The 15,924-nt window shown below is 51.8% G+C and overlaps 1 protein-coding gene across 2 annotated transcripts; it reads right to left on the reverse strand.

Annotated features, from left to right (window-relative positions):
• Positions 1–20: 20 nt before the first annotated feature.
• On the reverse strand, positions 21–10,057 carry HROB (homologous recombination factor with OB-fold). 2 transcript variants are annotated; one of them, XM_014609239.3, is made up of 10 exons: positions 9,894–10,057; positions 9,762–9,812; positions 8,112–9,425; positions 7,021–7,104; positions 6,452–6,592; positions 3,320–3,428; positions 2,101–2,186; positions 1,350–1,508; positions 822–1,041; positions 21–427 (listed from the first exon to the last, which is right to left on the reverse strand). In XM_014609239.3, the coding sequence occupies exons 1-10, from the start codon at positions 9,894–9,896 to the stop codon at positions 354–356; spliced, it is 2,241 nt and encodes a 746-aa protein (XP_014464725.1). In that variant the 5' UTR covers positions 9,897–10,057; the 3' UTR covers positions 21–353. The 2 variants fall into 2 exon arrangements, with proteins under 2 accessions (XP_014464725.1, XP_059582861.1); XM_059726878.1 differs by lacking the exon at positions 9,762–9,812 and having other exon boundaries at positions 9,894–10,054.
• Positions 10,058–15,924: the final 5,867 nt, after the last annotated feature.

Raw genomic sequence — 15,924 nt, forward strand, 5'->3', positions numbered from 1 at the left:
GCAGGAGAGGAAGACCATAGTAGTGTCACAAGGTACATTTAATGCAGAAGCCAACTACAGGGGGCAGTGAGCATTACAGGACAGCAAGGAATGCTGCCATTGCCCTGCAGAGTGAGCGTGAGGATAACAAGCTGCCATCACTTCATGTCAGTCCAGGGCTCTTGCTAGCAGCACAGATGCAGGACAGAATGCAAAACATGGAAAAGGAAACCCAAAAAAGGACAGGCCAAAGGCCTGAGAGCCACCTCCCAGGTCAGTGCCCTTGATCTGCTCCACTCCAGTTCAGGCCAGTTCCTACTGTGGGCTGGACACCCAACCAGCTGTCTGTCTTGTACACTGCTGCTGCACAGGGGTCACCTGTTGCTCTCCATGGTGGACATGGAGAAGAAGTCCTCCGGCAGCTCTCCCAAGAGCCCATCCAGGTCATCTGCACAGAGCATGGGGAGGTTAGAGGCTTACATCCATTTCACCTGCCCCTGTTCTCTCAACCATGCAGCCACCTCACTGAAAGATTAGCCCTTTCAACCCAGGAGCTGGGTTTTTGAGTGCATGGACCTGTCTCCTGATTATTAAGATGCATTCAGTGAAGACAGACACAGAGAGCAGAAAAGTGCTAGGAGTTCTGTACCCAGACTGCAAGGCGAGATCCACATGTGATGGGAGCAGGGCAAGGCCTCAGGCCTTGTCAGAATGTGGGACGAGTTTTTCCAGCACCTACCCCTGGAACCAAGCTCAAGGGACCTCTGCCCCCAACTGGTACCCAGTGAGCTAGGCTCCCCTGGAGAGTTGACCCATAACTTCAGTGGCAGAACCAGCCTTACCCATCTCGCAGACCTCAGACCCGCAGGGCTCCTCTTCAGCAGGTCCAGTTGACCCCCGTCTGCCAGCTCCACAACTTTCCAGACATGATGGAAACCCCCCTGGCAACTGTTGCATGCTCCAGCCTCCATCCATGCTGGAGCTCCATGTGGCCCTAGTGCCAGGGACAGTCCCTGGGACAGCAGCTGAAGGCTCTGGCTGGAATTCAGGTAGACTTTGGCCCTACAAAAATGCCAGGTAGTTGAGCTTCAGGGAACTCTCCCTTTCTTTGCAGTCAGAAACACAGAATCAGGCCAGTCTTCCCATTTCCTGGTGTCCCACTTCAGCATGTCTTCCCCATCCTAACACTAAGCCCCTGGATCATCTTGTTCTTCCCCAGCCAGCAAACCTGCCCCTCCACCTAGCTGGATCACAGCTCAGCTCCAAGCCGTACTCGGGTTCTGAGCATAACACTTCTATGCATTTGCAGGAACTGTTACCACCCACTCCAGTAGCTACCCCACCTGCTGTACAACAAAGCTACACTGTACCTCTGAGGATGCCGGCACTGGCCCCCCTCTCTTGTCCTTGGGCTCCTGCGACAGCTGAGAAGGGCTCTTCTCCCCCAGTTCTAGTGGATAGATCTTCACCAGGTTGTTGGGCGTCACATTGAGGTAGTGGTTGCGGTGGGATGGAGAGAACACCCCTACCTACAGCAGCAGACAGCCATATCCCGTGTTACCAGGGCTCTTTTGTCTCTGCCATTGGCCCAGCCCATGGGAGCAGAAATGGGCAGAGGCCATGAGAAGAAGAATTAGTGCTTGCACAATGCTTCACAGATTTCAGAAGCCTCTGTGAGAAGCAACTGGCAACACTGCAGAAGCCCTGATCCAGAGACCAGGCACAGTGGGGCTCATGAAATGACTTCCCTGCCATCCCAGCCAGTGAGGTTGGAGAGTTCAGTCCACGGCTTATTTAGTCTTTGGCCTCTAAACAGAGATGGAAGGGTGGAGAACAACTTGTCATTGTCCACAGGGCATTTCACTGGGGAAAAAGCAGCACCAAGACACCCTGTCCCCTCCTATCCTTCCTCTCAGGGTACCAGGGCAGCAAGAGATGGCTGAACTTGCACATGCCTCTCACTTCCAAGCGGGGGAGCAACAGGCTCTTTGTTAGACCTACTCCCCAGAACAGGAACCCAGAAAGCACCTTTATTGCCATAGTGACTGGCTTTTTTGAGGAGGAAATCTCTACAGCAGATGCCCTCAATACCAACATTGGGCCCCCCCCATAGCTCTGTACCTGCTTCAGGAGAAGCACTGCACCGGCCTTCAGCTCACTCGACCTCTCCTCCAGCAGCAGGCGGTGCACCGTCCCCTGCATCTCTCCTGCAGGCAGCACAGAGGATCCATTAGCCATTGGGGCACTCAGAGAAAGACCAAGGTTGGGCCAAGCAGTGGACTGGCTGTAACAGTGCCTTGTGTCACTACACCTAGGCCACACCAACCAACTGGGGAAGCCTCTAAGAGAACACAGGGATGAGCGATCAGGAAGGGAATGAATAGGTGATCAGGCCTGACAAGGGAGAGGACAAAGGCTCAGGCTGCAGAACCATTTTGCTTGCTGTACCTTATCTCACTGTTTCCATCCCAATAGCCAGTCAGATTCAGGGGCTCTCCCACCAGGATCAGTCCTGTGCTAGCCCCAGCAGGTAGAACCTAGGGGATCAGCTTGGTGTCTGATGCCCAAGTACCAAGTCTTTCTCCATGCAGCATGGAGAGGCTGCAAGAGGTCACAGCCAGCCAGGCAGAGAAAAGAGCTGTGCAGGGCTTGCTGCAATAATCTAGTCATGTGCTAAGATATAGGGCTGGCTAACCTCAGGTTTGAGGAGCATCTACCAACTGCAACAGGAGTTGGGAAAAAATTCTCTTGTGCACATGCACACACACAGGAAAATTAGGAGCTAAGAGAAAGGACTTTAGATGCCTTTGGAAGTACCAGGCACAGGCCACTACTAGCTAAAGTGCACATTGCACCCCCAGCATGTCCCAGCAATAACATCCCGGAGTAGGCCACACCTGCCCATTCCCACTGGGTCAGCCTGGAAACTAGGCAGTGAAGCTTCTCTAGTCACTTCCAGCTGGAAAATGAGGTTTCAAGAGTGACTGCAGGGGGCACCCCTAGAGCAACCTCCTCCAGCTCCCATCCTTCCAGGCTGGGAGCATGCTCAGGGACGCTGCTGCTGCCACCATGAGGCAGACATGTCCTTGCAGCAGCACACAGAACAACCAAGAGCTGATGGGGATCAGCAGACAGGAGGGTCTCAGTTGTATGGGTCAATGCAGAAAGTAGAACCCAGAGGGAACATGAAGGATCATGGGAAGAGCTGGCAGGCAGGCCCCATGTGGATTTCCAGCTGGGAAACTAGGCTTTGGTATCCACAGGTAACTGCTTGTAGCTGTGCCTCAAGCAGTCTGCAGGTTTTGCTCATCTGCCCAGAGGTGCTGGCCCCTGCCCTTACCAGTGGGGTCTTTGAACACTGCACCAGCATCAACGTTGCTGCGTGACAGGGATTTGATCAGTACAGCCATACTGGAGACCTTGTTCTTCGGGAGCTGCTTCAGTGCTGCCTGTATAGACAGAAACATGGAGAACTAGTGGCTGTAGCATGTCCTAAGTAGAGGAAGTGCAGGCTCAGCAGAGTAAGGGCCCGAAATTAGATTCACCTCCTGGCTCTGCCACACACTTCCTGCCAGAGTCCTAGGACTCTATAATAGAGTGGGGAGGATGCCCCCTTTGCCTTATCTAGCTAGAATGGAAACTCCCTGGGGCACAGACAGACAATGTGCCTATTCAGTGCCCACCAACCTGGGGTCCGTGGATGTTACCATAACACAAGTTGTAACCAATGTTTCAGACCATAGGGGAATTTTTGGAGCCCTTGCTGATTGATACTCCAGTCTTGTGGTAATGCCCTGGGAGTCTAACAAGGATGCATCTGACCCATGTTTGCCATTACAGGGAGGCAGTACTGCCTCCCTCACTGACCTAGCTGTTCCTGCCAGGTAGCAGGAAGAGAGCAGAACAGTGTAGAGAGTCTGTACTCAAGGGCTGGGACAGCTCCTTCTGGGAATAAATCCAAGTAGCTTCAGGCTGAGAAAACAAAATACCACTGGGCCAGGCCACACCAACCCTATGTATACGTTTACCTGTACCAGGGCATATAGGAATGGTAGCATAGCTTTCAAAACTGTCCTGTTGCATGTAGTTTCTTTTATAAGCCAGTTTATTTCCAGCCTGGCTAGAACCTACATCTATTCAAATGACAAAGAGCCTTCCACTTACTTCAGTCTTAGGCAAACTGGCTCCTCTGATTAATCTGATCAAGAGCTAAATTATTTCTCTGAATCCTTCTTCTCCCCCCAGTTTCTACCAGTTGGCCCAGAGAGCTGCAAGATAGCACTAGAATTGTTCACTTGTGTGTCTGCAGATGCTTCTCTGTATTAATTAGATTAAGGGGCCAAAGCCTCTGAAAGAGGCAGAAGAATAAAGAGCCCAGAAAGCCACAGATAGCAAGATCTGATCATTTATTTAAAGGCAAGAGCAATGAGTGACAGTAAGAGGAAGCTACAGGTCCCAGTATACACATCTGTGGCTGGCTAAGCTGACAGCTGGGTGGTATGCTCAGATACAAGACATTTTTGTGCCCCATCCCCAAGAAAAAGGTCTAAAATTAAAAGCTGCATCTTGATGCAAGCCCTGGGTAGGGCTGGTTTAGAGCTAATGTTGTTTGGAGCAGGCAGACCTAGATGATCTCCTGGGGGCCCTACCAGCACTATTCTTTGATGATTCTATGGTTATACCTAAAGCCACAAGACAAAATTAAATTTAAATTATAGTAATAAAAACTGACTTACATCCAATCAATCACACATTACATTTTTCTCCCCCCAAGAGTTTTCTTTTCTTTTAAATGAGAGGCAAGGATTTTTTGGTGCTCTCCTTTATTGAAAAAACTGTGTAGCTGGGAGAGATGTTACTCAGGCTTTTGGGTGCACAATGCCTTTCCTTTCAAGGGGTGCATTTTATATATAGGAATATATGGTTCCTGCAAGGCATAGGGTTCTGAATGGATCAGGCAGAAGCACCTATGCACATCTGAATGTGGTCAGTCCAGTGCAGTCACCTGATTGACACACACCTAGGAAATCTGCTACACACTCCTCTGAAGATAGAAGTGCTGTCCCCTGTATGATAGACACCCACACATTGTAACAGATTATTCTTTGATAACCAAGTTTAAAACACCATCTGATGCAGGGAGAGAATCTTCCTCTGCCACAGCATCTCAGTGGGGAGTAGTCTTGGAATGATGGGATCCCACTTTGTGGGACTGTACACTGTAAAGCAAAGGCTTAACTCCTAGGGCTGGTAGCAGAGACACTGTTGTGGCTGTGAGAATGACACCCATGAATGACCTGTACACTGAACAGCTGGGCTAAGATGATGTCACAAGAAATCCAAGCTCTTGTGGCCAAGACCTGTGTATCAAGCTTGCTCACCTCAATCTCATGTCACAGCACTCAAATGACAACTGGAAAATGCCACCTTCCTGCCTAATGGTGGTGCTGTAGCTGTGACAGTGCAGAGCAATGGTTCTCAAGTGGGGGAGCAATGGTTTTCAGGGGTGCTACAGTGTATGCACTGCCAACTACAGACAGGTGGAACTGCACAGCTGGACCGGGAAGGGCTGTGGTACATGTCCACTTCCACCTGCATTAGGGCTATCTGACAAGCCAAAAGCATGCAGGAGCACCTGCTCTTGCTGCAGCTCTTTCCCATCTGACCCTGCACAATATCTCCCAGAAACAGGCAGATGGAACTGTCCTGTGTGCCTCACAGCTGATGCAAGAGCTCCTGCCTGCTTTAGGCTCATCAGAAAACCCTACTGCAGGCATGAATGCATACCCCATCCCAGGCCCTGCTCCACAGGGCATTTTTACCTGGCAGCAGTGACAGCAGCTACACCCCAATTGAGAACCATTGAGATAAGCTGAGGCAGCACAACAGGAGTTCTCAACCAGGGTGCTGCCAAATTCAAAGTTATGGAGTGGTGCCCTGACTCCAAGAAGATTGAGAACCACTGATCCAGAGGAAAACAAGCAGCAAGCTGTGTTGGATGATACTGCTAACTGCACCTTTCTAGTAACCACTCATTTTCATAAAGGGTTTAAAACAAACAAAAAACAACAACAAAAAAAAACAAAAAACAAACAAACAAAAATCAATAGATCTTCCTGGGTTTTAGCCAAGGTTATGCATGCTTCATTCCCAAACCAGAAGGGCATTTTGGGCCCAAAGGCTCATCTAACATCTTTCCCAACTATACAGCTAGTCCAATAAGAGGCATCACAAAACATCACGCACCTTCCTCCCTTGCAGCTGCTTCAGACATATCCTAGCAGGTACAGCAGAGATGTGGGAGTGAGCAGTGAAAGTACCAGATCCTGGATCTACAATTGGCCCTCTCCTATGAGCCACCCAGCCATATGGGGGCACAGAGTGTATGCAAAATGCCAGGGGAAACAAAGGCAGAGACAACACAGGGGAGCTGATAACCTCTTTCTGCTCCCCCATAACAGCCCCTTCTTACCTTCCGGAGCACCATGACTACGCTGTATGTCCGAAGGAAGCAGGACGGGTCTCTCTCATCCAAGCCTAATTCAGTCTTCATGGCAATCCAGGGGCCTTTTCCAAAGTCATCTTCTATTGACTGCTGGGAATTGGGCATTTCCTGGAGTATTCAGAGTTATGTTTAGTTTTTACTATGGCCTTACAGTTCACACAAATAGAACCTGCACTGCAAGTTGGGTGTTGAGGGCACATAAGGGAACTATTACATCAGCTGCTTCCTGACATGCCCCTTACTTGATAGAACGTTAGATTGCTGAACCCAAGTGTCAAGAAACACAGGGCACCAGGGCTGCACTGGAAGGACTTATGTTCCTGTGGATCCTCTAGGTGTCTAGCACCTAGACCCCTGGGGCATTCAGAATGTAAAGCAAAGCTTTGGGATCCCCAACTGGCTTTGCCAAGACAGAATTCAACCCAAAGAGGGTGTTGGTACCCAGAAGAAGCATCATAAAGCTTGGAGGTATTGAGACAGACTTTAATGCTGCTCCTATTAGAGGCACAAAGTTGTGGGGGGAAAAGGGGGATTACCTCTGTCTGTAGCTTTGCCAGTGCACCATGAGCTGGAGTCTGAGGTGTGGAAATCAGGATTTCCTCCAGATTTTTCCCACCATGCTAAGGGGGGGGGGGGGGGGGGGGGAAGCAAGACACATACATTATTTACAAGCATCTAATCCTGCCAAGAGCAGCATACAGCTTGCACTGGGGAAGCTGTCAAGAACAATTAACAGGTTTTACATCTCTTAGTTGGTCTCTGGGGCCTTGCAAGCAATCACTCCAAAAGGAAAAAAGCCTAGCTATAAATCTTGTTTAACAAGTGATAGGGCAGGGCTGGACTCTGGCACAGGCTGCCCTAAGGTCATGGGAGAGCATGAGCCTGGCTCCCTCAACTGAGATAACAGTTCTTGCCCAGAGTGTAAACTGGAAGCTCCCTAATGAGAGGGAGGTTCCTGTGGCTATCACAAGGAACAAGTGGGAATGGAACAGCAAAACAGGGTGAGATTCATCAGCATCTCAGGGGGCACCAGAAGGGGACAGCTCATGAACCTGAATGCTCAAGAGCATGTCAAGTGGCATTTGGTCATGCAGATAATCTCCTGGTGTGCACACCTGCAAGCTCTCAGAGCATGCCCAGGGTTTTATAAGAGCTCAACAGGCGTTAGAAATAACTTGCTTCTGGAGCTGTGCCAAACATCAAACCCAAAGGTTCAGAAGAAACAGGACCCAGGTCTGAGCCAGAGTCCTGGTTTTACAGCTGTTCCCCATATCAAGCCAGTCAAACCCTCACCCCAGCTGACTCCAGGATCATTTCACTTAAAGGTCATCAGGTCACCCCAGGGCCAAGTTTGGTTGTTAGAAAAAGGGGGAGGGAGCAACACAGCTGTGATTATATACATTCCTACGGCAGTCAACTCACAAAAGCAATTCCATGACCAGCACAGCCAAGAGCCATTGAAGACCCTTGCTTCTAAGTAGGGAGATGCAGTTTCTAAATGCCATCCCTGCATATACCAGCTGGCATCTGGGTCATGCTGGACTCCTTCCTCTCACCTACTGTGAGGATTCTCCAGCTAGACTTCCCTTCAGCAACACCCTCGCTCCTACCCCACAACGCAGCTCACCTGGCGAGGCAGAATTCCTGCTGGTCCTGGGAAGCAGCGGGTTTTTGCTCGCAGAGTGGAGCGGGGAGTGGCCTTGGGTGTCTTGCTGGCTGCCGTCACCAGCTGCACAAGGTGATTGGTGACCACTGGGGTCTGTAAGGTCCCTGCAGTGGCAGCACCAGAACAGGGAGTCCGTGGCGTGGTAGCTGGGGACTGTATGCAAGCCATCAAGGGTTGTGGGCTATTTGGGACCCTTGTGCGTGGCTGCCAACCGCTGCCAGGAAATCTGGGCGTGGAACAGCTGTGATTTGGCATCTGTGGTGCTGGTGGCCTTGGATGCCTACTACTGGGGGAAGCAACATGTGGAGCCCTTACTGCAGGCATTCCTGACTGACCAAGAGATGCCTGAAAAGGCCTTGGTATCTGGCCCCTGGGAATAGAAATGGTATCCCAGGACCCACCTACACCAGTGCTGCCTTGTGAGACTGCATTTGCCCGCCAGTTTGCTAGAGCTGCTGGATCAGACTGAGCAGAGCAAGAACCTGCCATGCTAGGCCTCAGCTTCAGCAAGAGATCTGCTTGCTGGAAAGGAGATGGACTCTGTGGCTTGCCTGCTTCTGTCGGGCTGGCCCAGGCACCATCATGCTGCAAAGGGGCTGAGCAGCCCCGGCCTGGAGTTACCGTTTCATCTCCCACCCTCAGCTTTTTGAGCACAGTCCCTCCTGGGAGGCTCTCATCCCTTGCGTTCATCCGCAGGGGCATCCCTCGCTGCCCTTGCTCCGTGAGGGCAGGCCCAGCATCTGGCTGCAAGTTGGGCATGTCCAGCTGCATACAGGCTGCCAGGAGCAGCTCACTGTCCAGCTCCTCCTCGGTGGCAGCTTCCTGGACCGGACATGTGGCTGGCCTTCCCTGCACAGATCTGAACCCTGCGATGGAGCTGTGGCTTGGGGCACAGCCCCCGGCCAAGCTGGACCCAGATCTGTGCTGGGCCTGTGCTGCCAGCCCCAGGGACACCTGTGCCTTTGGATCCCTGAAGCCCATGGCTGAAGGAGCCACAGTTTGGTCATTCTTTGCCGAGAGAGGTCTCAGGCAAGCTGTTTTCCCAGAGGAGCCGTCAAGCCCAGCTCTCAGCGTGGGGAGGTTCTGCAGCCCAAAGCCTGGGGACAGCATGCTCGAAGAGCTGGGGCTTGCAGAGGAAGGGTGCTCCTGGGCTGGTGGCAGCATGCCGCCGGCAGCCCTTGCCCCAGAGGAGAGGGGCCTCAGGCATCTTGTATTTTTCACAGGGGCCGGAGTAGAGAACTGGCTCTCTGCATCCTCCACCGCTGACAGCAAGTCCTGCAAGAGCACAAGAAGCACCGCGAAAGGTCAGCCACCCCCCAACCTGGGACGCTCCACTGGGGTGGCTCGGCCGGCCCTTTGAACACAGAGAGGCCCCTGGAGCCAAGACGTTCCCAGCGCGCCCCGAGCCGCGCCGCCGCGCCGGGGGCTGTTACAGCCGTGGCCAGGTCTGGGACCGCGCCGGCATCCTGCAGGCAGGCTGGCTCTGGGGCTCCCCGGGCGCCGGCGCTTGGCGCCCGTTGGGGGCCAGCGAAGGAGGCATGGCGGGCCCGAGGGGCCGGCTGGCGGGCGGGGTAGGGGCCGGGGGGCGTTGCTCCGGCCCCGGCTCCTCACCTCGTCCTCGAAGTCCCCGTCCAGGGTGAAGAGCGGCTGGCGGCGGCGGGCCTGGGGGCAGGGGGAGACGTCAGTCCCAGCACCGCCCCGCGCCCGGCCCCCTGCACTCCGGCTCCCCCCCGGGGGACTTACCATGGCAGCAGTGCGGCGTCCCCCCCCGCCATGTGCCGCGGCCTGGCAGGCCCCGGCCCCTATGCCGCAGCGGGGACCCGAACCCGTGGCCACGGGGGTTCTGCTAGGGGCGAGGCGGGGATAGGGCGCCTTTCCGGCTGGTCTTGTTAGGCCCTAGTTAGGGCAGCACCTCCCCTTTAAGGAATTTTTGTCCGGTGGACACGTGCACGCTACTTGCCTTAAAGGGGACGCCCAGGGAGTCGTAGGTAGGGTGGTTTTCGTGATGTAGTGCTCTAGGGTTGCAGCCTCCTCCCTGGTATCCTACAAGGGCTTGCCTGTTCTTCCTGCCTGTTGCCCCTACTGAGCGGGGCAGTTGCCACCTTTGCCCCAGGCCAGGCGAGAGCCTACTTCCCGCCTAGCAGGGGCTGCTTTCAAGTGCTCTGAGTGAACTCCTTGCATGCATGGGCCTTTCTGGCCTGACACCCGTGGCCAGGCTTTTCCAGGAGAGCTCACCACCCTGCATGGCCTCTGCTAGCTGTCCTGCCCCTTTAGGCTGGGGTTGGGAACCCCCACCCCACGGCTGTGAGGACAGATGGTTTTGGGAAGGAGCTCTGTTGTGATGCTCACAGCTTAAGAGTCCTGGATGTCTGGGCCCTAGGTAGGTGCCTAAAAGGATCCTTGGGCACCTTGGCATTCAGGGCCTGGTGGTGGGTGCCAGGCACCTTCATAAGTTCTGCTGAAACACTTAGGTTTGGGCGGGCTGAACTGCTGCTACTCCACTGGGACTGATTTACAGCCTTACAGATTTGTAGATGTTAGGGTCGGAAGGGACCTCAATAGATCATCGAGTCTGATCCCCTGCATAGGCAGGAAAGAGTGCTGGGTCTAGATGACCAATCTAAATCTGCTCTCTGCTAGCTTGTGGTCATTATTTCTTGTAATTCCCTTCTGTGCCCCCGTGAGGAACTTAAAGGCAGCTACAAGGTCGCCTCTCAACCTTCTCTTGCGGAGGCTGAAAAGGTCCAGTTTCTCTAGTCTCTCCTCATAGGGCTTGGTCTGCAGGCCCTTAACCATACGAGTGGCCCTTCTCTGGACCCTCTCCAGGTTATCCACATCCCTTTTGAAGTGCGGCACCCAGAATTGCACACAGTACTCCAACTGCGGTCTGACCAGCACCTGATAGAGGGGAAGTATCACCTTGGATCATACCTCCTGGATTATACCCCAGGGATGAAGCTGTGGGACCAACACCTGGGAACACTCTTTTTGTCCAGCAGATCAGTTCTGGGTGCTGCACTTTAACAAGGACATGGTAAAGCTTGGGAGAGTCCAGATAAGGGCTGCCCGTATGATCAGAGACTTGCGTGGCAAGCCATACGAAGAAAGGCTGAGGGACCCAGGCCTCTTCAGCCTGGAAAAGAGAAGGTTGAGAGGGGACATGGTAGCAGTTTACCACTACATCAGGGGAGTACATCAAATGCTCGGTGAACAACTAGGACACCCTTGGGGAAAAAACAGGAGTAATGACCACAAACTCCTGGAAGACCGTTTCAGGCTCAACATAAGGAAAAACTTCTTCACAGTTAGAGTGTCCAGATTATGGAATAAGTTTCTTCCAAAGGTGATGCAATTGCCTACTCTGGAAATCTTCAAGAGGAGACTGGATGGTCACCTTGCTGGGGTCACTTGACCCCAGTTGTCTTTTCTGCTTTGTGCAGGAGGCTGGACCTGATGATTTTCTGAGGTCCCTTCCAGCCTTACAATTTATGAATCTATGAGAGAGAGTTTCACTGTAGGATGGGACATGTGGATGGCTGGGATGCTCCGCATTGTTTTTGCATTGCTGTATTTGAGTGGCTTGTCTGTGTTGCAGCCTCCTTGCCCTTTCCTGGATGGGTGCTGAGTATGTGCAGTGGTAGGGGTGGGGATGGCCTGGCTCTTCCATGCCCAAATGCACTTTTGCTTTCCAGCTGTGACAAGCTGATGCTGGCTAAGCAGGGAGTCTATAAATAACCCTACAAAAATAGACACCATCTAGGCGCCAGGCCTAGATTTTACCTCTAGAGGGAGACTGCAGCTCACGCATGACAGAGGGAAGGGCTGGTGGTGGGTAGCACCTCAGGAGCAGCAGTTTAAGCTCACTTTTGTAGCCAAAGGGCTGTTTTCTGTCTTCTGATCAGTTTGGACAAAAACACATGCAGACAAAGAGCAAGGTTTCCTGCTGCCTGGTGCCAGGGCCTTATGGGGATTGCGACTCACCATAGCCAGTATCCGGGTCCAGCAGTGTGAGAATCAGTGGATCTGGTGTGCAGGACACTGACCTGGATCTGAGGAGGTTGGAATGTGATTCCTAGTACTCCTGTGTTTGTCATCTTGGATAATTCACTTCCATGCACCCTGGATATCCCTCCACACCCCTATTTCCATCTTAGCAATTCAGAAGGCACTCACTCCCATGGTACACAGGGCCCAGGACCCTTGTGATGGGGTGACCAGCCCTTAGCTGGTACAAGCTGTGTGCAATCAGCCAGCTCAGCTGGGGATAGTCAGGTGTTCCCTATGAAGGCTTGGAGAATGGAGTAGTGGGAGAAAAGGCTGTCTAGGTGGGGCAAGACAATGGTCTATAACAAATGGCTACCTGGGTGCAGCTGTGGATATACAAGTCTTAACTTATACCTGTGTAATTTTACCACACTTTCCTAGAGTAATTTTGTGCTGGTATAAGGCTGTGTCATGTGTCTGCTTGCTCTCTCTTTTATATCAGCATAAAGATTGATTACACCAGTCCAAGCATGCCATGTGCCCATCTCAGTTGGGGCCTTTATCACTCACAGGTAGGGTGGCCATCATAGAGGACAGTCTGGTTGTCCTCTATCCTCTATTGATACAAAACCCGATGCCTTTATGTTCTCTATTTTTCTCTTCAAGAGACCATTGTCTCTTCAAGAGAAAAATAGAGAACATAAAGGCATCGGGTTTTGTAGCAATAGAGGACAGAGGACAGAGTAGGAGAAAACCGGAATGTCCTTTATGATGGCCACCCTACTCACAGGCACTCCACTACAACTGATGACACTAAGATATGGGACGAGGTGGGCATACTTGAAGGGAGAGAGAAGCTGCAACTAGATTTAAACAGACTACAAAAGTGGGTAGATGAGAATAGGATGGGGTTCAACGTAGATAAATGCAGGGTGCTGCACCATGGGAGAAGGAATCCACAGTATACATACAGGCTGGGGAGTTCCCCTCTTGAAAGCACAGAGGTGGAAAGGGATCTCGGAGTCATTATTGACTCCAAGGTGAACGTGAGCCGCCAATTCCAGACCGCAGCCAGCAAGGCCAGCCATACCTTGTCATGCATCCAAAGGTGCATCTCAAGACAGTCCAGAGAGGTGATACTCCCCCTCTATGCGACTTTGGTCAGGCTGCAATTGGAGTACTGCGTCCAGTACTGGGCGCCGCACTTTAAAAAGGATGCGGCCAGCCTGGAGAGAATTCAGAGGAGGGCTACCTGCTTGGTGAGAGGGCAGCAGGACAGGCCCTATGACGAGAGACTGAGGGACCTGAACCTGTTCAGCCTGCACAAGAGGAGGCTGAGGGGGGACCTGGTGACTGCCTACAAACTCATCAGGGGAGATCATCAGCAAATAGGAAGAGCCCTTTTCTCCCCAGCACCACCTGGGGTGACAAGGAACAATGGTAATAAGCTGATGGAGAATAGGTTTAGGTTAGAGACCAGGAGGCAATATTTTACAGTTAGGGTGGCCAAAATCTGGAACCATCATCCCAGGGAAGTGGTCTTTGCTCCTACCTTGGGCAAATTCAAGAGGAGATTGGATGATCACCTGTCTGGGGTCTTGTGAACCCAGCATTCATCCCTGCCTGTGGCAGGGGGTCAGGCTAGATGATATGTTCAGGTCCCTCCTGACCCTAGCTGCTATGAAACTATAAGCCTGTGGTCTCATGTCCTCAAGTGGTGATGGATTGGGGCTTGTGCTTTGAGAATACAGCACTTCACTTCCTTTCCTGGGATCAGCCTATGAACACCTGCCACTGTCTTCTCTCCCTGCCCTTTGGGGTCTAAAGCTGCTGCACCTAAGGAGAGCTGTGGTATCCTGGTACAGACAGCAAGGGTATAAACAGGGCACATCCCATGGGGTGTTAAGTCTCCAAAGGTCTGTAGTTTCCACTATGCTGCAGATGTAGTCACCATGGTGAGGGGCTGACCATTGAGAACAGGACTAAGTCAGCAACTTGGTCACTGGAGAGCAATTGGATGATAACAGCACTTTCCTGGGCTGCATTCAAACACATGCTGAAAGGCCTCTGAGCCTGAGTCTGGTGTCCTCAAAGGCTGGGTCTCCACTGTGAGTCTTTTGTGGCGTTACTGACATAACATACTGGCAGAGCAGCATGAAACCATCTCCAGAGGCAAACAAACTAGGCTTCCAAGAAGCTGATTTTTTTCTGGTTTTCTTGTCTAAGCTAAGGGCTTCTGCTAGTTGGTTGGGTACTGTGGAAGCCTAGTGCTGGAAGGGGCCTCTCAAAGTCAGTCCCCCACATTTGTGGGCAGTTGCTTCTCCAAAGAGTTCTCAAAATTGTCCACTGCAACCCTTCACACATGCTGCACCACAAAGCACCCTATGAGACCAAGCCCCAAACACCCAGCAATGCAGTACAGGTGATAAGTGGAGGAGACAAGGGCACTGCCAATGACCTGCCACTGTGATGGCAGATAAGTTATTGCTTAGCATATGCCCAGGGGATTCCAGGAAAAGGATCATGCCCCATACTCGAGGCAGGCAGAGCGCATGCTATCTCATGTCTTGGACTCCTGTGCTAGCAGGAGGCTGGAATTCAGACTCAGGCTCAGGGAAAGGCTCTGTTTCCCTTCCTGAACTGCTTAAGCCTTTAGCGGAGCTTGTGGGTTGGACTCTTGCTGCCCTGCCCTCATGCAGTCATTTATGCCACCATGAAGCAACTGCAAAATGCTTCAAGGTTGCAGTAGCAGCAGCTTGTAGTTCACTTTGTACCAGGTAAATGGCCACAGAAGAGCATGGTGGAGCCATGCCACTTCAGCACCCAGAGAACAACAAGCATGTCTGAACCTCAGATCCATTTGTGTTCATAACAGCACGGTCATTTTCAGTCTGGAGATAAGCAGGGAATGGTAGTATACCTGGACTCTGTGTGTCCTACTCCATCAACCAGAAGCTACCATTCTCAGCTGTTGGGACAAGGTCTGGCATGTATAAGCTCATAGAAACCAGTTTGATTCTTTCCATTGGCTTTAGTGGGAGTTGAGTCAGACCCCATTTTGCCAGTTTTGGTGGCTGGTACCCTGGATTCCCCCTTGCTGCACCAAGCCCTGACTCATCAAGGCTTGATTCTAAGATTGTGCTTAAGTCCTCACCTGTGCCTAGAAATCACACATCAGCTGACATCTATATGATTTTAGTTCTATGGAAACTCATTGGGAGGATGCTTGCATCTATCCCAGAGAGCGTTGCGTTACATTAGCTTTAGGCAATGACAAGTGAGTTCTTCTGATCAGCTGCTAAACAAACATAAGCCTGCTGTGTACATAAGCCTATGTGTGTGTCCATGTAGATTTGCATCGCTTTTACTGGAAGAGCCTGGAAACCTCCCTTAAAATGAAGAGCCCCTGCTATCATAAATCTCACTGCAAGTGAGTATGACTTATGGCTTCCAAGTGCTACAGTGCCAGATTTTCAAAATATGTAGATGCCAAAAGATGGTGTGAAGCTCTCACTATGATCTCCAGAAGTGTATAAGCTAAGAAGACTCCTGACTTGCCTTGATTTTGATGGAACTTGGCCCTTTTGGTGTCCCACAAGGAACCATCTGCATCTCTTAGGACTTAATGCCTTAGAAAACCTGCAGCCATGTCAACATGGGAAACTCTCCATCCTCCAGAGTGGTGCCCGCATGCCTGCTTCACTGCCTCCAAAAATAGAAGTGTCTCCATGACATTGCAAGCAGGCTAATTAGCGTGCTAATTAGTTGCTCACTTCTAACTAGCCCACCA

Source organism: Alligator mississippiensis, chromosome 4 (assembly GCF_030867095.1).
Source record: "Alligator mississippiensis isolate rAllMis1 chromosome 4, rAllMis1, whole genome shotgun sequence".
Lineage (NCBI taxonomy): Eukaryota > Metazoa > Chordata > Crocodylia > Alligatoridae > Alligator > Alligator mississippiensis.

Excerpts from the sequence above, each read along its gene's own strand:
- HROB (XM_014609239.3), bottom strand. Across the intron at positions 6,593-7,020 it reads TGGCAAAGCTACAGACAGAG|GAAATGCCCAATTCCCAGCA; the intron begins GTAATCCCCCTT and ends TGAATACTCCAG. Across the intron at positions 428-821 it reads GTCTGAGGTCTGCGAGATGG|ATGACCTGGATGGGCTCTTG; the intron begins GTAAGGCTGGTT and ends TGCTCTGTGCAG.